The sequence below is a fragment of the Branchiostoma floridae genome, chromosome 5 (genome assembly GCF_000003815.2).
Source record: "Branchiostoma floridae strain S238N-H82 chromosome 5, Bfl_VNyyK, whole genome shotgun sequence".
NCBI classification, from domain to species: domain Eukaryota; kingdom Metazoa; phylum Chordata; class Leptocardii; order Amphioxiformes; family Branchiostomatidae; genus Branchiostoma; species Branchiostoma floridae.
Window position 1 is genome coordinate 19,028,448 of NC_049983.1, and position 23,923 is coordinate 19,052,370.

Below are 23,923 nucleotides of genomic sequence, written 5' to 3' on the forward strand. Positions count from 1 at the left end.
TGGCAGCCAATCAGCGAGCCCGGTGTTATCTGGAAGAGTCCATTCTTACACGGAGGGGTTCATTTTTTTAAATTCATCATTGGACTGGTGAAGTCTTTCAGTGGATGTATTTTTGGACAGGTCTATTTTGCAAATTTACAGAATGTGTGCTGGAAGAGTCTATTCTCGCACGGAGGGGGGATTTTTCAAAATTCATATTTTGGACTTTGGTGACTTCTAGTTTGTCAAAGTCTTTCAGTAGGGTTATTTTTGGACTGGTCTAATTTGCAATTTTACATGGGTGTTCTGGAAGAGTCCATTCTTACATAGAGGGGGCTTTTTTAAAAATCCATTTTTTGGACTTCAGTGATTATGTCAAAGTCCTATTTTAGCGGATGTATTTTTGGACTACTCTACTTTACATGGAAGAGTCCATTTTTTGCACACGGAAGGGGGATTTTTTCAAATTCAGTTTTGAACGGGTGATGATTCAAAATTCAATTTTTAGTGGAAGTGTTTTTAGACTGGTCTACCTTTTCATGCACTGGGACCTTTTTTGCTAAATTCAATTTTGGATTTGGTTTCTTATTCAAAAGGCCAAGGTTTCAGTGGGAGTATTTCTGGACTGGTCTATTGTGCAAATTCACATAGGGTGCACTGGAGTCCATTCTTGAACGGGGGAATTTTGTAAGATTCATTTTTGGGTTAAACCGTCATTAGTAAAAGTGATTTTTCAAATGGGTGATTTTGAAATAGCCTATTGTTGCATGGGGAGGGAGATGGCTGAAATATGCTGTATTTGCTCTCAAGCAAATGTCGGCCTTTCTAGTTAACAGATAACCTTGCGGGGCTATCTGGGGGTAGCTATGATGATGATGATGAGTTGGAGTCCACTCCAAAAACGCTTGTGTAAGTTCAGCCATAGGCTACTGTGATTGTACAGCTGCTGTTTGTTGTTCAGACGTTTGCTGGCCAGCTGCAGGTGTTTGCTGTGCAGGAGCTGGAGGCTGCTGACTATCGGTGGGCGGCTGCTGACTCGTTACTCCAGGCTGAATCTTACTGAGTCTCACCAGCTCTTCTGACATCAGCTCCATGTCCTGGAGAGGAAATAAAACATGAAAAAAAATCTTAACAAGAAATCAAAGAATTCATGTCTCCATGAAATAATGTTAGTTTCTATGAGTTTGTATATTTCGACATTATTGTGAATTTCCCACTGATTTTGTCATTATTATACATTTTCCCCACTAGCTGCAATAGAGTATTAGGCAACAGAAATGCATATACATGTAGCATGGAATTAACGACAGGAAATGAGATAACCTATTCTGGAACCTTTGACCTAACTTCCTATCAGTGTCCCTGATGTGCCTAGCATGTTGGAAATAAGCCACATTACAATATTCAAATAAAACACAAGCTTAACAAACAAAAACAAAACAACACAAAAACACCGTACACAGAGGGAATAAGAAATGATGGAATCTTGTCAAAGTGAGAGAGTAACACATCCATGGAATATATATTCAGCATTTGAGAAGGAAATGGGGAAACATTAATGTCAACAATGATTTATTTTAGTTGTCCCTGTTATCAATGTGTAACCTTGGGTTGTCTAATATCTTTAATGATAGATGAGGCCATTAGAACATTCTTACATAACAGGCAGATATTAACTGCAACAGTCTGGCTGCCATGCCCACATATTCATCACAATTATGCTAATGAGTTACTTGGTGTTGGGTGAAGGTTGTTTGCGAAATGTTATTCAACCATCTCATCGCTCCAGTCTTCCTGCAGCCTCTATATAGTCATGTGTTTTTGAGCTAACCCAAGTTGTTAACTTTTGTTGTATAATTTTAATTTTTAACTTCCAACATCATATTTCTCATCAACTTCATGTCATGACATTCAGATATTTTGATGGACTGGTTGAAATTTTTGTCTGTCCCAACCAGAAGATTTCCATCCTAGGATGGAGCTGCAGGTCCTGGAGACAGTCCAGGTTGTGAGGGAGGATTGATAGGTGAAGTGTAATTGGCAGATAAAAGCTTGGCCCTGACACTGACAGTGAGTAATACAACAGTGAAATTCACTTCATCATTATACCACTTAGAACAACAAACAACAGTCCTAGATATGTTACATTCATCATATGAATTCATCAATGGACAGGGAAAAATCAAATTGTGAAAATTGGAAAAACAAATTTTGCTTCAGACATTTAGGGCTGTACAGGCCATGCTGATGACAGAAAACACAACTGTTAGCAGATAAAAACACATTCATGAATGAAATTATATACAACCACCCAGAACAGTTTGGTGGGTTCATGATCACCTGAAAGACAAGTGGATAAGAGCTCAGCGTGCAAATGACTGTAAAAAAATATGAACATTTTTTTAGCTGGCATATGAGCCAAGTATGACACCCTGCAGGACGGAGATCATTACTACATGGCACTTAATCAGCCTGGAGTACATCCCAACTGCCAGACAGGTATGACTGCTCTGTGCCATGTTGGCTGGGGTCCACATCTGCACTGTGTAATGGATGATGCTTAGGGCCAAACATGCAGGGACGTTAGATCAAAGAGACTGCTTCACAATCAATTTTAGCCTTTTCAGCGTCCCTTCACAAGGGCATTACAGATACGGAACAAACTTTTACACTGATTTCCAATTTTTTTTCAAAATAGGCAAGATGTTATTGGTGGCTTGAGGCTGGACCTTCAACCAAGAGTCTTCCCAAGAGGATTTTCTCTACCTTTTTTATTATCTCCACATATTGAATAATATATTGATTGGTTATATATGGGGATGGAGGGGATACAAACGCCCAGGCGCCTATGACCCATAACTGGAGTCATCTGTATGGTCACATGTCTGAAAGGTCACGTTTTTGAAAGGTCATTTTTCTGTAAGGTCAAATGCCTGTTAGATCGCTTGTCTGGAAGGTCACATGTCTGTAAGATCTCTTGTCTGGAAGGTCACATGTCTGAAAAGTCACATGTCTGAAGGCCATACATGTATGTTCGTAAGGCTAAATGCAAGTTAGGTCACTTGTCTGCAAGATCCCATGTCTGGAAGCAGTGGGTCATCCATCCATCAAGCCCAACAATAATTCTTTTTGACATTCTGTCAGATCCAAAATCGAAATGTAATGTTAGGTAATGAAATGGTTAAAGTACATGTTGCTTAATAGCACTTAAAAGTCTTCACAACATACAACAAGATTATGCAGTCCTCGTAAGATCTGTAAAAAAATGAAAAATGAAAAAGGTTAATGGGGATTTCTATACTGCAGTAGAATTAGTGCTTCCATCCATTGAAGAGAAGTTATTATCCATTTACCTCCTGTTGATAGCACTGTGTTTTCACAGTTGTTAAACTGATGGCCAATTCCAACTTCTATGAAAGTGGCAGGAATTTCAATTAATTGAACACAAAGTTTCCTCTCTTTTTCGGACACTTAAGGGAACAAAGATTTACATTACATGTATCATATACAATAAAGACCTACATGTACATGTCCTCAGCTGAGGAAAGGTCACACACTGCTAATCATCATGTAGCTGAGGGAGGATCTAAGGTTTAAGAGTAGGGTAAGAAGTACACACTGGGGGTGCAGGTGGTGTATCTGAAAAGATATCTGTTTTCAGAATCTATACATGTATAGCCGGTATAACCGTTCAGCATATCACGTCCAGCTTTGCAGGCATGCGGTGTGGCAGCAGCTGGTCATACCACACAGAAGAACCTGTCACACCTAACCTTTGCAAATCTGACTGCAAATGTTGCTTAAACTTATTATTTGAGGGTGCTGCTACTGTCCTGGCACTCTATAATTGTAGGGAAGCACAAATACTTAAACACATCAATCCTTGGTTGAAAAGTTTGGCACTTGAAGGCATGACTATTTCCTGATGAATAGTCAGGGAGAGACAGGCCATACCGGGGGTCAAGTACTCTCCCGGAGATGTGTGTACCTGTCAGGGGAGGGGTGTGCTCAATCCGTCTCAGTACCCTCTCCTCTGAACCCTGACTTCTCCCTAATCCTGCTTACACAAGGAATTAACCTGACACTCACAGAGGTGAGGCGGTTTGAAGGTTCCAAGGACCCTTTTCTGAGAGAAACTTGAATATGGACTGCAGGACACACAAGGGTTAGAGGCCCATGAAAATGTCATCAATATACATCTAAGGGTCCAAATTGTACCATAACATGAATGATACATGTGAAACCAATTTTCAATTGTAAAAATAGTAAGTTGAGCATGTGAATTGGGGTGGGGGAGCTGAAAATGGGCTCATTTTGACTTTTCCAGGATGATGTTGGATGGCACTCACAGTCAGGAGAGTTTTATAATTGTAATCATATGATTCATCTCACCAGGAGGAAGAAATGATGCATACTTGCATGCTTACAGGCAGACCAAAATCATGATATTACTGTTCAGACTTCATGCTGACTATTAAGATGGTTAGTGTCAAAAGAAAGTGGACCAATTCACACATTATAGACCATTTATTAACATCTTGTGCACATATCTATGGCCATTTTTAGAACTTTGTAGGACAGACCATCCTCAAACTTTATAAGATGGTTTAGTTGACAAAAAAGCTTTTGTGTTCAAGTCAATCCACCTCCCTGGAAGTCATGTACCAAAGATTTCCCTTTACAAGGTGGCACCTTTGCCCGCAGCAGTGACAAGCGCACCAGGAATAACTGGCCTTGGCCATGGGTTACATTCATCTTTCACACGGGCCTTGACCCCCCATTGTTCCAGGAAATGTGTACAGATATGCAGGTGGGGAGTTCAAGGCGACGCGCGATGTTGGAAAATGTGGATGGCACAGATATTGTCAGTATGTCACCTGCTTTAGACTCATGCAGAATTGACATATAGATTATCAATACCCCATCATCAGACTTTGACATCTGGCTCATACCCATATTGTAATAAGCTTTTTGTCTGTCTCAGCATCAATACTTTCTTTAAGAAATCCTGTCAAACCTCATATTTCTAGTGAGGAGACCCATTATAAAAGTGTAGAAATGTTGTCTACATAAGGCATAAATTAATCAATGTTTCAATTTCCGTGTTTTTTGGGGCCAGCTTATTGAATGGCAACTGGGATACAAAGGACTGAATCTCACAAAATTGCATCAGATTCTGCAAAAAATTGCAGAATATTCCTCTAAGAAGCTTTGGGATAAAAAAGTATTGCCTAACACTTCTTTAAATACAGTAAAAAATTATAGGATACAGTTGAGTATTACAAATAAGTACATGATTTTGAGACTTCAGAATGCTATAAAAATTAAACAAATTCCTGTAAATATCATAGAAATTGCTAAACTTTCTTTCTAACACTGAATTGATATAGGGACTTACCCTAAAATTCCTGTAAATATGTCCTAAGCACAGGAATTAACTTGTTTTTGTACATGTATGAATAAATCAAAGAGATGAAAATTTTTTGTTCTTCCATTACAATTTTCAACCTTAAAGTTACATATAGACACTTGATATAAATGGCAACAGGAGACCAAACATGAGCACACACTTGATCTCAGATATCCTGTGCACAAAGCATTCAGCGAACAAATGTGTACGTGTAACCTGATTTAATCCCCTGCAAAAGGCAGAGGTTATACAAGGATAAGGTGAACATAACGCCCCACCCACTACATCGGGAACAGGTGTTCAGGACACAGCCGATGGCTCTGCTATCCATAATCGTCCTGGCAACATTGAACAGCTATATTACGAGCAATTTGTTGAAGTAGTGCTAGAACACAGGCACATACGGGTGGAACGGCAACTCAATTAGTGGTCAGGGATGTGGAAAGAATGACTTTGTGCCGCCGCTGCTGCAACTGGTCGTTGGGTGGGTAGTGCAGGTGGGGAGGGGGGCTGTTCTGGGTAAAATAAGTTCTGAACATCAGGCAAGACTACAGTTTGCATAAGCTATGCAAGGCTCGAAATCCTTTTTTCTGCATACCTGCACTGGTGCAGGTAATATTGAAAATTACCTGAACCAAACAAATTTCACCTGCACAACTCTGAATTACATTTGTATGGATCATACTAAAATTGTTCAGGAAGCATTGCTATTTTTCTTTTATACTTTATAGGTGGTAACATTTATGTGTAACACTCAGTACATGGACCAGTGCAGGTTAGGTGCCAGGTAGACCTGCACAGCTCCAATTTTACCTGTTTTGTAGGTGGTATTTCAAGCCCTGCTATGTCATTATATAAATATATAATACATACTGTAATATTGCTCAATGATATTAAGGTAATGCCCTCCAGATCTGTATCTTTACATCACAATACAAACATCCAGTGACTTCTGTCTAACGGAAATTAATAAAGATGTAAATCATGTTTATCTGACTGTTGACGAAACTTTCATAGATTCTATATTAGGCTACTGTTGCAGAGCAGAATGATAAAGCTTTAAGTAGCGTGCGATATTGCAACATTTCTTCATTTATGATGGTACGGTTAGTGACAGGGAAGAAAATTCAGTTTCATGATAAGAAATCAACACTTAAGTATAAATCATGACTATGAAGAACATCATGGATATATTCACAGTCATAAAGTTATGAATGAATCACTGAGCCCCTTCAACTAAAGACAAGCATCTGTGTTATTTTCCTTTTCACTTCTCCACAGTTGGTCTTTTACAACCAATACCAGCTACATAATTCAACAGTTCAGACTTGGTAAAGTTTGAATCAGATTGCCTTTGTTCACCAGTCAAGGGATGAAATTAACAACCCCTACAACATTCTTGTTTATGACTAACCTATCCACCCCACTGGGCAGGCTATTTCTGTAGAATGATATCTCGGAATAATAAAGGACTTGATGCAGCTAGTAGTGAGTCGTATTGTGCAACACAGACAAAAGTTAAGTGTGATTGCACTGTTTGTTTCTTTGCTTGTGTTGCATACCATGTAAGCTGCCTTGTGGCGAAAGACACCAGCCTTGTACTGAAGAGAACAAGCGGCATATCCGGAACAAGCTGCATATCCGAACAGATTAAATTGATCCACTCGCACCGGGACAGTCTTCTTGCCAAGTGAGCTGGGATATGGAAAATATCGAGGGTGCTTTACATCCTATGCAAAGAACATCCCTAGCTGCAGCTACATCGTGGCCTACAACTAGGTATTTGAAGCCAGAATCTTTAGATTCTAAGTTAATTCAACCCTAACTACCTTACCGCCTCTTAATGCTAAGTGTCTTAAACTGTGTAATATGTTGTTTGGCATGACAGAATCCAAAACTGAAGGCCTATGAGTGAAAGGTATCATTCAAAAGCCCAAACTGTAAGCACATTAACTGCAACCAAGACCCGCTATAAAGTGACTTTTCAGCCGCTTTTTTAAAGTTAGACCATACAGACTGATATAGAACACTACAACCAATTCAATAGCTGATATCAACACAACACTTCTTATAATAGAATGCACTCTAGTATAATCTATAAAAGCTCTTTTCCAATCCCCGATTTCCAAACACCTAAGGTGTCTATCCTTACCGGATACATCTTGATGGATCCAGCTCAGCCCTGAACGTGACAGTGAGGAATGGATGGTCTTTCAGTCCCATCTACACTCCATAATTCATCAACATATTCCAAAGTCATCGGATTTACAATACACTTATTACCTGCACCACTTTAGTGGTGCGCGCTCTTTTGTTACTGCCTTCATGGCATTTGTCTTCGTCATGTGTAGTTGCAAGTCTGACTGCAGAATGCCTTTACAATTCTATCAAGGTGGCAAGGTGGTCTGGTGGTTTGGATTGTTGACTTAGACTGTAAATTATCTTGGTAACGATCCTTAGCAGGCTCCAGTGTTGTGCCCTTGGGAAAGGCACAGTACAACTATTTCCTCACTTGATTCAGATGAAAATGGAAACCTTAATAAGCTTTGGTTAGAGGTGTTTTCTACATGGGGCATAAAGCTGATGCCCCGTGTTTGAGGAGAGCCACACCTTCAGCAGGTTTAACATCCCACTGGACTTACTGAAAAGAGTAGTGTGACTGGATTGAACTTTACAGTTTAGGCATTGTATATGTATATGTCTGTGGTCACGATACCAGCCTCGCTGCCTAGTGTCCACATTGTACTGTTTAGTTAAAATCTGAATAGGTCAAAGTTTAGGTACGTTTCTTCTCAGTATTCCTGCAGAAGATCACAAAAAGGCCAGCTGTGTGTAATACACATAAAAACAGATTGAAGATAAACTGACAACAGAACTCATTTACTATTTGATTAGCCTGTGATTAAATGAAAGATGAGCTTTGGCAGCACCATTACAAACGTTCAGTAACCAACTAATAAATCAAACTCAGTTAATGTCATTAATTAATCTTAATCAGCCAACGAAATAGAGAAATTATCTAACATCGCTTAAAGATATGAAACTGTAGGTAATTAACAGTCATGTGATCGCAGCTGACCAACCAGAGGCTGTGAAGCAGGTGAAATGAACAGGTGTTTTATGGCATTATCTGGTATCAATGAAGGGACTATATCAAGGTCAGAGTTACCCTGTCCCAGATACATATGCATTCACAACATCTTTCACTCAGCTTAATGGCATGGTCCTTGTGGTGGGGGAAGGCCATAACATCAGCCTGGGGAAAATGAACTGCCTGGATGTTGGGGGAAACTATATTTAGAACAGCAGGACAACAGCAATAATTTACGACATGTGGCCTACTTACGGCTGGTCCTCCCCTCCCATGTAAGGAAGAAACCTCAGACCCATTAACCCCTGGCAGCTTGTAGATGACCATCTGTCTTTTAAAATCTCCCTGTGTTTGAGATCAGTGCCTATCTCCCAGGCTCAGGGCCCATGACACAGTGATAACCCAGGACTCTGGCTACCACCACTAAAAACACATAGAACTATGCCATCAAGGAGAGTAGGTTGCTAATCTTCTCTTTTCACCAGTCATTCAAAAAGTTCATTCAGTTATCTATATCTATGTACTTGCTTTGGAACATGTGATCACAACTTTAGAGTACTTTCATGAGTGAATTGTGCATAATAGAGCATGACTTATTGATCTATTGTGATGTAATATGTACATGTAACTGATGACATTCAAATGTATTAGTTATTTCCTTAAAAAACAGAATTTTTAGTCTTGTCACTTTAGATCAACGAACTGACTTGAAAGTTAGAATATACAAAAGGAAAACCATCCTCACACTCTACTAGGACCCTAATAATGATCTCTCTGAACAGAGACCCCAATTGAGAACTTTACTGGCAGAATACCCTGACACATGCACATTTGTGTTTTGTAAGAAAGAGAATGTTCTCATCTTGTAACACTTCCACTAGTTTTGTTTTTCCAGATTTTTGTTTTTTGCAGGTGTGCTTTTCTTTCTTGTACTGTCAGTAGCACTGTCGTTACAGCCACCAAATCAATTTCTTAATATGTATATTACCATTATGATAGCCTTTTGTTGACTTCCTATACAAAATGGATCTCAAACAGAATTGTTTGGCACAGGCTAGAGATGACCTTAGACAATCTATGTCTCAGATGCGGGACACGAAAACTCAACTACACGTACATGAACACAGCTTCATCATTGATCCCCCTCCTGGAACCGTGCCATGATATAAATTGTGACAAGCTGATCAAAGTGAACAAGTCTGAGTACTCCATATTGGCAGGTCTGCTTTAATGCCCACTAAACATAAACCCTAATGGAAATTTGATCCCCTCTTATAGCATCCTCCGTGATCATGTGCTCCTTTTTGAGAAATAGGCAGCGGCAGTCGTTCCCAAGACAGAAGCAACGAGATGAGCCAAGCCACTTGTCTACATGACACCATCCACAGTCCTTACAGGAGATGGGTCTCTGAGCACGAGTTTTTGGCCAGCTTAATTGGAGGAGCACAGTGTTATGCAGGAGATATGAGACTGAACGGAATCTTGGGAAATCAACATGGCTCCCGTGGCACAGAAAGGAACTTGTTTTGAATGTCTCAATCATCCGCTTACACGTAACAGTCTTCCTGCTGTGTCCATCTGTATACCCAAAGCTGTAGAGATTGTAGATCTACTACCGTCACCTACTCCAGAGTTCTCAGTAGGGTAGGGTAAGGATTACAAGAAGCATGGTATAATGAGTAGAAGGCTTAGGCTACAGGTTGGGTTTCGTGTGACAACATTTAAAAAAAAAAGGGAGACAAAGGACATCTTTGTGACTGCTGGAAAGTGAGCATGAGGTTACAGAGGTGTAAGTGAGCTGGAATGAACTCCCCCTAGCCATAAGAACCATGTCTTCTATACATTCTTTCAAAAGACAGTGCAAGAGATTAGTTTGACCTCTAACCTACAATTGTGAGCACAATTTTGGAATTTGATGCAAAATCTGCTTTGTACATTGTTATGTTATTTGACATACATGTATAAAGTGTACCTAGGGCTTCTCTGAAAAGCAGTGCCCAAACAGCACTCCAGCACTCTTCTTCACGTCAGGAAGAGTAGTGATATGCAAAGAGATATTTTGGATGTTAGTCAAGTTCATTTTACAAGGTCATACAGGGTACCTTACATAACTCCTCTTCCCTACATTTTGTTTTCCATTACATAACTACTAACTTCTTCCGACTTCCAAAAATGTTCTTAATCCATTTGTACTCCATTGGTTTTCTCTTGCCGGCAGCAATATGACAGATAATCTAACAATGTGCCATTCCCACGGCCTTAAAAGCATTCAGTTTTAGTCTGCAGACACATTTTATTGGAAAGTTGCCAACATACAAGCACTCTGTCTGACAAAAAATCAGACATATTCTACAGCTTGTCTCTGATTGTTTTCTTGCTGATTGGTATTGCATAATCTTTTTTTCACAAACTTTGGTGGACAAATTGTGAAGGAAGCTGGGCCTCAGGTGTTGCTTTAGCTTAACAACTTTTACAGAGTGCTTCTTTGTGTCACAATACAGCAGTAATACAACGTTAACAACTGCTACCTACTGCGCATGAAGGTCATGACAGTAAGCATGTTAATGTATGGCAGCCCTTCCACCCAGATCCCACATGATGCAGGGCCTCCTTTGCACCTTCTGCTGCAGTTCACTGCTCATATTAGGGCAGAGACAGAAGTCATCCATCACGGGGGGACGACAAGATTGGGGCATCATTTATTTTGCCAAACATAATGCCAAGGTCACGTAATTGCCAGGTAAAACGGGGTACGGCATGTCCTACATCTGATAATCATGTAGAACAACACACGGAAAATGTCACAGTGTTGTTTAAGTACTGAGCATAATGATATCTACTGTTTCATTTTATAGTGGCTACATATTAATCAGTAAATACATATGTACACAGGTAAACATGCCTTCTCTAATGTTGAGCACCATCCATACACAAGCCTAGGGGTGTCCATGGTGCTGAACTCCACCACACAGAGGCATATAAGCTGATCCTTGGTGCTGAACACTACCAATACAAGAAGGCACATAGGCCTATCCTTGGTGCTGAACACCATCCACACACAGGCATATCAGGCCTGTCCTGGGTGCTGAACCCCATCAACACACAGAGGTATACAAGGATTCTGGTACTGAACACCATCTATACAGAGATGCATATAGGCCTGTCCTTGGTGCTGAATACCATCAACACACAGGCAAACAGGCCTGTCCTTGGTGCTGAACCCCATCAACACAGAGGCATACATGGCTTCTGGTGCTGAACACAGACACACACAATTGTCTTGGGTGCTGAACATCACTAACACACAGGCATACAGGCCAGTACTGGTTGCTGACCATCATTAATACAGAGGCATACAGGCCTATCCTTGGTGCTGAACACCGTTCACATACAGACATATTGATATCTGCAAAATCCATTCATCAAGGAAGAATCCTTTCCACAGATAAAAAAATGGGCCAGAGCTGATTGGCACCATATGGGTCTCCGGCCTCCCAAATCTACATTCACGGAATTGCAAATCCTTTTAGAAAACTGTCCAACAACATCAATACATCAATAATGGGGTGTTTATGCAGTAGTGAAACTAGGTCAACTTCTTAAGTATACAGAGAATAGGGGTTTGCTGGACTCCCCTCCTGAAAGTGGCCAGGCTAGCAGATGTGAGATCGAGAGGTTATGGGTTTGATTCCTAGCATTGCTGGCTAGATATTGTGTCCTTGGGAAAGACTTTACTTGACTTTTATAACTCCTCCTGAGTGTAAAATAGGTACCTAACTTTGGTTGGGGTGTTGGATGGACAGGGTTGGGCTCTACCATCCAATACCATACCCTAGATACAGTGGATGACTGTAACAACCCACCCCTACAGCCTCAAAAAGGCTTCTACCTTCCTCTTTTACCTCCTGGAATAGTAGCCTTCTCTAAGGATTTGGTCCTCATAAACACCATCTTAATTATACGACAGACCAAATGTAGTATTAATTGAGTTTTGACGACTTTTGACCCTTAGCAGTTTCCGAAGACATTTGAAGTACTTGACCATGACAGCAAAAAATGGACTGATGCAGTATCAAATCAATATGAATTTGAAATCATAGTGAAATCAAATCAAGTGAAACAATAGTGAGAGATGGTTTGTATAAACAGACTCTGTAGGCTACATGAACAACATTGTTTTACACAGCTTTCTATTTTGAAGTCTAACACATTTTGACAAGTCATAAGTCATCTTTAATACATGTCAAAGTCATTCCTGATGCATTTAAGGAAGACCATCCGTGGCCTTTGGCAGTGCTATCACTTACGTACACCCACACACCAAAAAATTTCATGAAAGTTTAACGATTTTTGAGCACCTGCGTTTCTTTGATAACACATTTGGGTGTGACTTTTTCCATACTCCCCGAGAGCATAATCAAAGTAATCACGACTAACTCATCCCAAAGGCCTTCTTACAAGCACTTAATTATGAAAAACTAGAGGTAAAAAGGCATGTACTTCTATGTTCATCACTTCAATCGTGACAATGGCTTGCCAGTCATCAGAGGAATATACCTGTGGTTCTGTTTCCAGTGATATGGAGACAATCTCCATATCACTGGAAACAGAACCACAGGTACAGGAGATAGCTTCTTGAGACATCTACTGGCTTTTCCCAAAAAGGATATAGCTTAGCCCAGGAAGAGCATCTTGTGTGTTATTGGTCCTCTGATTCATGGATTAGTATTGACATCTTGCCACCAGGTAAACTTTTCATTTACCATTAAATCATTTTAGTGAAAATGTGAGGGACACATATTCTCATCATCGCGGGCTGCTTGCCCGGACCAAGTCCACCCTCTCCTTCCAGACATCTCTGTCCCCCATAGCGTTCTTTAGGTCCTCGACCCGAAGCCCCACATCACGGGCAAGTTGGTCTATTAGATGAAAAAAATCCAATAGTGCTCTAACCTTTTGGCTTTCATCTAAAAGACATGACATTAAATTTGGCAAAATAGGAAATATAATCAAAGATTTCCTTTCTCTTGTAAATGTCTTATCAACCCATTTCATCATTCAGAAAAAAATATTCCTTTAATCCGGAACATTCACAGATATTTGAAGCACAAAAACATGAAATGTGACAGCCCTCATAACAGCAGGCAATAGCAGTAATTTGTTATAATTTTACAAGAAGGCTATTGAAATGTCATGAAGCTGTAACTACATACAAAACAGACGTATTTAAGACAGCATCTCTGGTAAAGATTGCTAGGGAAGTATTTTCTACATACAAGCAAGCAGAGATTCCTCAATTTTGCCAGCATCAAAAGGAAAGGTAATACACAAAGACAAGCATAAAGAACAAATCAGGAATTAAAAACTACCCCTTCTGGTTCGAATTTGCACAACTTTCTAAAACAGTTTTGAGAAATGTGCCCAAACAATACAACATCCAACTGGGAGGATTAAAGTTGGACCAAAATTGGATTAAGAAATGGGAGTAGCAAAGACTCTAACTACTTTTTTTATTGATTGCTTTTTCCTCATTAGTTGCTAGGCAAGTGTAGACTTCCAGTCTCTGCTAAAGTGCTGTTTGTAATCCTCTAATGTTTACAACACCAATAGTCATTGATTTTTGCCAAGGACAAGACCAACACTTTTAGCCCAGGGATTGGACGGTGACGTTATTGCCTTTTCCTGAGAGACAAAACGAGCACGTCAAGGTCATTGTCAGCGGTAACTTTCTTCTACATTTCCCACTTACTGCAGCTTTGGTGACTTTGAGGGAATCTTGAGGCATAAGATTTTACATGCTTCGGGAACTCCTGCCTTGGGGCGCAATGCACAACAAAACTAACTACAATGCTATAAAGCTCAGAGACAGTGCATGCTTTCTATCAATTTCAGCACATTTTACAGTAAAGCAATCAATCTTTATAATGCTTGGTAGGCACCATTTTGTAAATGGTGCCCATGGCCTTTTAATATCATAATGTTTTTCAATGGGAATCTTTTAAATGGTCTTTAAAAGACCAAGTACACACCTAGATGTATCACATTTAAGTCTACTTAATCAATACAAAATGCTTGCCACAATTTTTATGCATTTTATATACCTGCTTGTTGCTTTTTAATGATATCAAACATCCTCCAGTACTAAGTACAATGTAAGACCATCCACGTTCCAAGAAATTGCATTCATGTTTGTATGGATCAATGAATATCCTGTTATTCCCCAGTTGTCAAAGGCCAACCTACCACTGAACTTGTCATGGATATTTGTGACTTAAGCACACAAAATCTTAAATGACAGGCCATAAAGCTCACCAGAATCAAAGTGTATTACAGTGAAGCGACAACCACCCTTAGAGGATCTTGCCACAAAGGATAAGTCATTGTATTGACATCTGGAAAGAAGGGTTCAATGACCTCCGGAGACCTGACAGGTCAAGTTCACTCAAGGACAACCAGGAAATCCCTTTGGCAATTCTACACTAATCAATCCCTAATCAGCCAGCTGCAGAAAGAGATCAACTCTGGCACAACCCATTTTCACTCATGGAGGGGGTGACAGCTCCAATTCTCTTTTCCACCAACAGTAATTTATGGCTGTCTGAATCGTTGCTGGTTTCCGTCTCCTTTTGTGGACTGAATATTGTCCTTGACCTTTGTACTCAAGTCTTACTTTGTTACTTTCTGTCCAGGTGAAGTCCAGATAAAATCATCAGGGTATCATATTACATGTGCGTTCAAATAGCTTTATGTACTTGTCTTCACCATAACCATGCAAATACATGAGGCAGATGTTACACTGAAGGCACAGGTACACAGACTTGACAATAATCTCCAAGTGTGCTCATCATAACGATACCATGCTTTATAGGTACATCTATTACTTTCAAGTTGTCATGCTTCATGATGCTTAAATGTGTACCTTTAAGCAACAATATGCCTATGACAAAGACTAATCAAACCAGCCAAGTGAATTTCATTTTGCTGTTTACTTCACCATAACCATGCATGCTCATCATAGTGATACCATGCTTTATAGGTACAATCTATTACTTGCAAGTTGTCATGCTTTGTGCTGCTTAAATGTGTACCTTTAAGCAACAATATGCCTATGACAAAGACTAATCAAACCAGCCAAGTGAGTTTCATTTTGCTGTTTACAATCCGTCACATCATGAAAATTACATCAATATTTCTTTTACCCAGCTGACAAGGTGCAAGCATTCAGGTATGTCAGCAGCTCCCTCTTTGGTTTGCATGTAGAAGTGCAGCATTATCTGATAAGATACATGTACTGCATACAATATAAAAGGGTTTACACCTTAATACATGTTCTTTAAAGGGAAAGAGCTAAAAACATGAGAGATATCTCTGACAAAGAAAATCATTTTGGTTTGACACACACAATGGCAGGATTTTACAAGGTGTGTGGGCTCTTTTGCTTAATTTCTGCTTTTTCAAAACAAAAATAAGACCTTAAAGAAGAAATCTGGATAAAATATCTTTAGTTCCTGTGAATTTGTTGTTTTATTCATTCTTGTGAATTTCTTGCTGATTCTGTCTAATGCATTCAATCTAATTGCTTCTATAAGGCAACAGACAAGCATAGAGCACAAAATTACAGACAGAAAATGAGCTAACCTCTTCTGGAACTTTTTTTGGGGAACTTTCACCTAACTTCCTGTCAGTGTTCCCATTTCCTGTCACTCTTCCATATTCAAGTAACAACAGAAACATATGTAAACAAACAAACAAACATACCCAATACAAGTACACAGAAGTAACAAGCATGCCGACCAAGTGAGCAAAACTACTCAAGGTGACCCAGACAACTGCGTTGACATGCAGCATTCAGCAACCAGAATTAACAGAAGTCCGGCAACATATTCTGATTCATGACAAACACCCGATCTGACAGCAGCAGACCATGTCTTCCAGCAAATCTTTATATGAGAAGCACAATAAAATACACGGAAAACAACCCGACCAAAACATTGATGTTGTAAAATGGTCTGTCCAGCTTGATTGCCGTCTGCATTTGTCCTCCACAAATAACTGTTCTAAAACAAGATATGCTGCAACACTGAGTGAACTTAATGCTTACTTTATTACTTTGCTTGTAACTTTCCTTTTATACGTCAGTCTTTATTAGCCGGGTGTTGAGCCTTTGCAAGGAAATTTTGGCCCAAATGAAATATAGATTTCAGGTTACAACGTTACTTCTTTAATAATTCCAGATTCCATCAGGTATTGTTAGGGTCACAGAATCATGCATGAACTTCCAGACCACAAATTCTACTTGCCGTAATTGCTATAGCACAGTGTGTCAGAAACAGTTAGCCCCAGTGGCCTCTCAGTCGTTTGTATCAGGCAGTGATTTGGCCAAGTGGCCTCTCTGTAGTTTGTATCAGGCAGTGATCCATCCCAACCCCATCAGCACAGCAACTGTGCCACTTCCAAAAAAAAATGGTGCTGCATCGTTCACGTAAGCACCCTGCTCTGACACCCCTCACAGGTAATTTCTTCTCCACACAGCAGTCAGCACATGCTCAACAGTTCATTGGTTTTATAGGTCACCTCCGCCAAGGTTTGGCTGGTGGTTCCTTCTTTTGAAAGATGCATAGATGCCAAGAAAGCATGACTACCAGATGTGCTCAAGAATGGAAACCTTGCAACCTTATCAATCTGTAATTCAATCTGAGACTTTTCATTACTCTATACTTGAAGGCCCATTTGTAACAAGTCTTAGAGTTTTTCAACAGCACAAAGGAAGTAGTGTCCAATGTCATAAAAGCAACCTGAGACTTCTGCTACAGTTGGCTGACACGGTGATCCAAAGTCTTTGACTTACACTACTGGTCATATCTAGTCACTTTGCACATTGGAAGGAGCTTCAAGTAAAGCTATAACAAGACTACAAAATGCAATTATTTGATCATGAAAAGACAAACTTAAGGCAAACCCCTTTAATTACAGATCATGGTGTATATGGAATCTATTATTTATCACAAACCAATAACAATGGATTCATTTCCGAGCTTTGTCAATAAAATGTAAGTTTTTACAAGAAGCAACAGACCCATACAAATTTACATAAAAGACCTTGGGATGCTGACACCAGACATACTTCATTCCTACTGTTGCCTCAAGAGTATCTACATGAATACAAATTACACATATTGGCATCCTCGGTAATCTGTAACTAATAAAACCTACCAATTATGTCAAAATGGCAGAAAAGGATAAAATAAAGCTTGAAGATAAGGGATAGGTATGTGTCCCACAGGATAAGCATAATGAAGAATAACAACCTAAAAATAAAATGTGCTGCATCCTTTTCTCAAGAGAGACTATATCACAACAGCGGAAAGGGATTCTCCTTCATATAATGGTTCCTTCCTGGATGTGATTTGTGAACAGCTGTCGATTCAATAAACCGTTTATAACTTCCATAAAAATTTACGTCCCAAATCTCTGCCGTTTGTCATCCATGGTGAAATTGGGTGGCTGAGAGCTTTACAAAAGTAACCTTTAACGCTCCGCTGCCCGTCAATATACCTGATGCGGAGAAAAGGGCCGTACTCCCATTAATTTTTATTCCCTACCAGGCATAATTACATTCTTCCAAACCATATGTTCGGTCCAGTGGATTGTTTTAACTAAGTCTCAGTGAAGGGTATCACACTAATGGTACCATTAACTGCCCATTATGTGAACAGGATAAGGAATCTTGTTATTGCTTGCATGCAACTCATACGTTCTGCTCCTCTCGGCTACATAACAATTATACCTGTCTGAATAGCACCTTCATGAGGGGGGTTATTGCTGCCACTGCTCAAGTGGAACCAACAAAATTAGTCCCTGCAGAGTGGCAAGGTGTTGTCACTTGGTTGGCAAGAGGGCTTCACTGAAAAAGTGTTACATAATTACCTACCAGAATATAGCTGTGGTAAGGTGGTCTTGTGGTTAGGGGTTGTTGACTCTAATAGAATCTAAAGGTTCTTGGTTCGATTCCCTAGCAGGCTTCATTGTTGCACAATTGGGAAAGGTAGGAAAATTCACACCACTATTTTTCTGGCTTGACTCAGTTAAAAAATGTGAGCCTATGGCTAGGGATATCCTCTTTGATGGGATTTTGAAAGGCAGAGGTACCACATGGTATGTTTGAGGAGAGTCACATCTCGAGCATGTTATGGAGCCCACATCCACTCGAAAAGAGTACAGCAAACCACTTTTAGAGCAGATCTAGGGCAAATGGACCATAATATTAGGACACTTCACTCAAGAAATCATTAAGATCATGTTTTATTCTATGGGGCAGTGATGAAGTATAAACTCATTAGTGTCATATTACCTAAAAGGTACCATACCTCACATGCCATCAATCTCCTCATGGTAACAAACCAAAGGGTCTAATGTTACCTGCACAAAGTGAACCAACCATCCTCTTCACCTCTAAAAGCAATGGAACAGAAAATCCTCTGTACTCTGGGCCAAAATCTGGCATTTTCGATAGACCTAAAAACTATGAGAACGTAACAATCATGATTGTGTGAATCTCGATCCTAAAAAATGAAGGATGCCATTGAAACTGCAAGTAACAATTGACCATCAATACAGTGTTTTATGACTTTGGTAACTGTAGGCAGGGTTTTATTACAAAACAGAAAATAGGTCATCATTTTATACGATGGGGGTAATAAAGCATGGGGTGTTTCCCTCCTGCTAGAAGGCAACAGGAGTTTTCTTAGCAGAATTCAGCATAACTGTCTATGTGACTTAACAAACATTTTGATACAGTTATACTTATTTTACTAATAATGCATGAAAAAAACACACGGACAGGACAAGTTTTGTCAATCTTAGAGCAGAAATTACTATTGACATATCAGGAAAATCTCCTTTCTACTTTAATTAGCAACCGACAGCTTCTGGGCATAATCCATTACCAGCTCTATCCTGGCAAATTTCCAATTAGTTTGGAATTACATATAATCATTATTATGACACTATAAAAGCCAGAAAATGGAGGTGATACCAAGTGTCATAAATTTCCCATCATGCAGTATAAACTAAGAGTAATTAGTTAAGGAGAAGTAATGAGGTAATTTTCCTGTAGATTATTACCACCTGAAGAGAGCACAGTTTGAGATGACAAGAGAAGTTATGTTGACTTCCTAGCAAGATGAGTGATGGCCACCAAGAGGCAGTAATCTAGAGGACACCAGTCGAAGCACTGCCAAAAATGCCCTTTAGTGCTCAAAGACTCATTAGGCTGTCTTACACCAGTCTAAGTAAGAATGGATGACTCAGTCAGTCATGATCAAGTTTTGAAGATGTCGAAGGCTTCTTGGAAACCTGCACGTGTGTGGCAGAGTGACCAGTACAAATGGACACCAGATGACCTCATGTTCAGTAGGGGAACATCCCTCAGGGACATAGCTTTAGCTGAGTCACTTCTTTGTACAAGATTAGTCAGCGCAAGGAAGTACTGTTTCTGTACTTTATTGCATAGCGTAGAGTAATAGCACTTTAGGATTGAAAACAGCACAATTTCTAGCCATTACAACACCACATCCTGCAAGGAAAGATCTGTGACATCAGGAGCGGTGGCCATGAGCAGGAGATGGGGGATGACATCAGGGACTGGACAGGCAGGCCGCTGACACATTAGACACAGAGAGCAAAGGACAGAGAAGGCTGGTGGAAGATGCTCAAGATGAGGATGGGACAAGTTGAAGGTGAAGACCACCACACACTGCTGTAAGCTCAGACCACACCAATTCAATTTGTTGGTTCTCGAATTAAAAAAAAATGCTTAACTGGAAAAACATAATGAAAACATAGCCAGTTTTATGGAGTGTATATGGTCATATTCAAGTTTTCCTCCCTGCCCTGTGGTTTTACGACTGCCACTTGCTATATTTCACTTTTATTAAGGATCTGATAACCAAGTAATCAATTGATGTGGCCTCAGGAAGACTTTCTAAATGTCCTACCTTAGAGATACTGATGTTCTTGGTCATTTCCTCCTCCAGCACTCACTGTAGGACCCGTGAAGACACACTACTGTTAGCTTAATGAAAGTCCCACCTTAGAGATACTAATGTTCTTGGTCATCTCCTCCTCCAGCGCCCGCTGCAGTTTCCTGTTGAAGTCCCTGAGCTGCTCCAGCTCATCTCCCTTCACCATGTCCACCATCCTCTTCAGTCCTCCCGGCAGCTTGGACTCCGCCGCTGGGCTTGCCGTGCTTGCATCTGGGGGGACAAAGATTTAACAACATTGTTATACAGTTAAAGTTAAAGTTGCCCATGCATCTGTAACAGATGCCTAGGGTGGCGCCCATCTCCATTTCTTTAGCCCTTGGGCCACACATTTGTGCAAGCCACTACAGCTAGTCCACTGGTAGTGGTGTGTGTTTAACTTCATACTCTTCCTCATTAGTGCTAAGCAGAGAGAGCAGCATATACCATTTTTAAAGTCTTTGGTATGAGTAGGCCGGAGATCGAACTCACGACCTACCGAATACAAGGCAACGCTCTACCCACTCGGCCATTGCACTGGTTAGTTGTTGTTGTAATATTAAATTGTTGTAATATAATGCATATGTGTAGTATACTTTGCCATACATTATCACTGAATCAGATGCAATTGTTGTGCAATAAATCATCCTTGTATCATTGTATGAATTAATTCAAGAAGGAGAGATCAGGAGGTAACATGCATTGGCATAATACCGGTAGTAAGACTTATACCGGTAGATTAAAAATACTGGAACTTAAAGAGATCTACACATGCAACAATAGTTATTTCTGAGCTGTGCACACTTCAGACATCTAGGTGCCCAATACACCATTTACAAAGCATCGATAACAATGCATTCGAAGACAACAAGGCCAAAAGTTTTCAGTATACTTTTTTTTTTAAATTTCGGGGTAGGCAGCTCGTCGTGGGACGAACACACTGTCACATTCATTGCCAAATTTATATAGATCATAATAACACATGCTCACGGCACAAGACGAACATGATTCAACAACAATCTTGAATTTCTGTTGGTGACCTACAACTCATGTAAAAGTGTGAAGAACCGTTGCATAATAGCCCGGATCTACGACTGAATGGGCAAAATTGAACGTACGCAGCCATTTTCCCGCCATTTTTATATCTACGCTAGCAGTGAAGTGTTACGTCATAGCGGTTGTGACGGACAGAAGTTAAATGAAAATTCTTGACAGTATACGTCCGTTTTCTTATGACATTTTGTATGCTCATGCAGGTTTATGTTTTATGCATTTACTGACAGAAAAGGAAGGAACATCAGAGGATGTATAAATGTACATAGCGGCAGTTAATTGTGCCGTGTTTCTTCCTACCGGTATTTTGTACCCCCTCCCAACCACGCGCCCGTTCGCCGTGTTATTCCGCGGCGTGTTACAATTACAATATTACGCTTTTAGCAGGACAAGAGTGGCAGAAGAAGTGGCAAGGGTAACCTATAACAGCAACATGTAACTGGAGAAAATGATGCGTTGACAATTTGTCAAATCAGTATGGCTAGAGAAATCGTCGTAAACGTACCGGTATTATGATAATAGATGTTACCATGTATTAAAGGTATAAAAAAAATGGAAAGCAGAAAATTGCACTAGTAGTTAAAAACAATACATTGCACTGAAAGGTTTCAGTGAAAATGCAAAAAGACGGACACTGTGCAAAAACTGAACGAAAATTTCATTGACATTTTCACAGACAATTTGTTGTAAATAAGGTTTTTTGAATACTTCTTTCAAATATTATAACCATGTTATGTGAGTAGTTAATTTTTGCTATTCTTGCACCAGTTACTTTAAAAGCATTGAATATTAGGCATACCATTGAATGTTGACAGTAATTGTACATATGAAAGCTGGTAAATTTGCATTGGGCCCTATAATTGTCAGGTTTTTCACCATGACTTGACAAATTACTTTTACTTAAACTTTTAATAAGATACTATTCATATCACACCACATCTTCACATACTACACACCAAGGAAATTGCACGCTCAGCACCAGTTGCCAAACCAGAACAAGTGTGACAGTATCTACAGCAGCGTAACTGCACACTGCTACCTGGGTGCCTCCAACATCCCTCTCCATGACACATTGATTAATCACCACAACTTTCCACTGGAAACTTGTTTGGAAGAGGTTTTATGAATTACACGGTCTAGTTACACCTGGTAATCACAGTTCCCAAGTATAATCCCACCGCAACGTCACTCCGACTGACCTACACTTTGCTGGGAAATTACAAGATCAATCTCCTGTCTATAGCGGAAAGCTAAGTTCTGAGTACTACAAACTACTGTACGGAGAGAAATAGCCTCTTCTTTCCACAATGTCGGTAAAACATTTATCACAACAAAGTCTGTTATGTATTACATATTACAATGCTATCATGGAAAAAGGAATATGAAGAGGAATGCTTCGAAACATTTCAGATGCAGTATGATCAATGGAATGGTGTATGAAGCACCTCAGGGATAGTCACTAAGGCATACAATTTAGATGATAGGGTTGTTATTACTTCAGTTTAACTATAAAAAAACCTATTAGGCTCAGATTTCATCAAAGTTGGTCAGCTCTAGTCTCCAAACATTGCTGAATATTCTTTAAACCAATGTTGATTGATGGCAAACATTCAGATGAGTTTTGGAGGGCTTAAATATTCTATAGAAGAGTTTCCCAAATAATCTATAGAAGACATTACTAACCAGAATATTACTTTCTAACATCAGAGAGACTTTTACCAGATAAACTTACATTTTGTAGTTAGATTGAACATGAATGTGTTGATAAAAAAGACTTTGAAAAGTTAAAAGTTGTGCAGTCACTGTATGATGGATGAGAGCATCTCAAGCCTAATATATGTGTTATGGTAGGCACTTAGCTCTACTGTGGTGGTGCCAAGTTGTAAAAGAAAGCCAATTATGTTCAAAGGTATATTACAAATAGCATAGTTACTTACTATGCCCACTGCTCTGTGAGTATGAAATGCTCTGTAGCCAGCAAACAGTGCTCATCTCATAAATTAACTTAGTCAGAATGGCGGTCATAAAAACTTTTGTACACGTCTGAGTCATGGAGTGAAACAAACTGTTACATATGCCAAGGTTATTTTTTTAGCAGCTTTTGTGTGTGTGTGTCTGTGTGTCGAATCTCCTTCTCTGAACAAGAATTGGTCACAATTCCTGAACACACATGGCTTTTCTAGGTGGGTACTAGGGGGAGAAATTTGATTATGTGGAGTTTACCTTTCTTAATATGTCATTTTCCTAAGTAACCTTCTGTCCTGCCTATTCCTCTGTACTTTGATCTGGTCGTGCTGTGTCCCTAATGTTGGCAATGAAGATATACCTGTGTGGTGATCCTACAACTGACTTTCTCGCATTGCCACAAGT

The 23,923-nt window shown here is 39.8% G+C and overlaps 1 protein-coding gene across 1 annotated transcript in view; it reads right to left on the reverse strand.

Annotated features, from left to right (window-relative positions):
* Positions 1-680: 680 nt before the first annotated feature.
* Positions 681-23,923, reverse strand: part of LOC118416245 (GRIP1-associated protein 1-like) — a 135,417-nt gene continuing 112,174 nt past the window's right edge. The window contains exons 34-35 of the mRNA XM_035821330.1: positions 20,571-20,734; positions 681-1,076 (exon numbers count right to left, since the gene is read on the reverse strand). Coding sequence (XP_035677223.1) covers positions 906-1,076; positions 20,571-20,734 — 335 coding nt within the window. The 3' untranslated portion in view covers positions 681-905. The remainder of the gene's footprint in view (positions 1,077-20,570; positions 20,735-23,923) is intronic.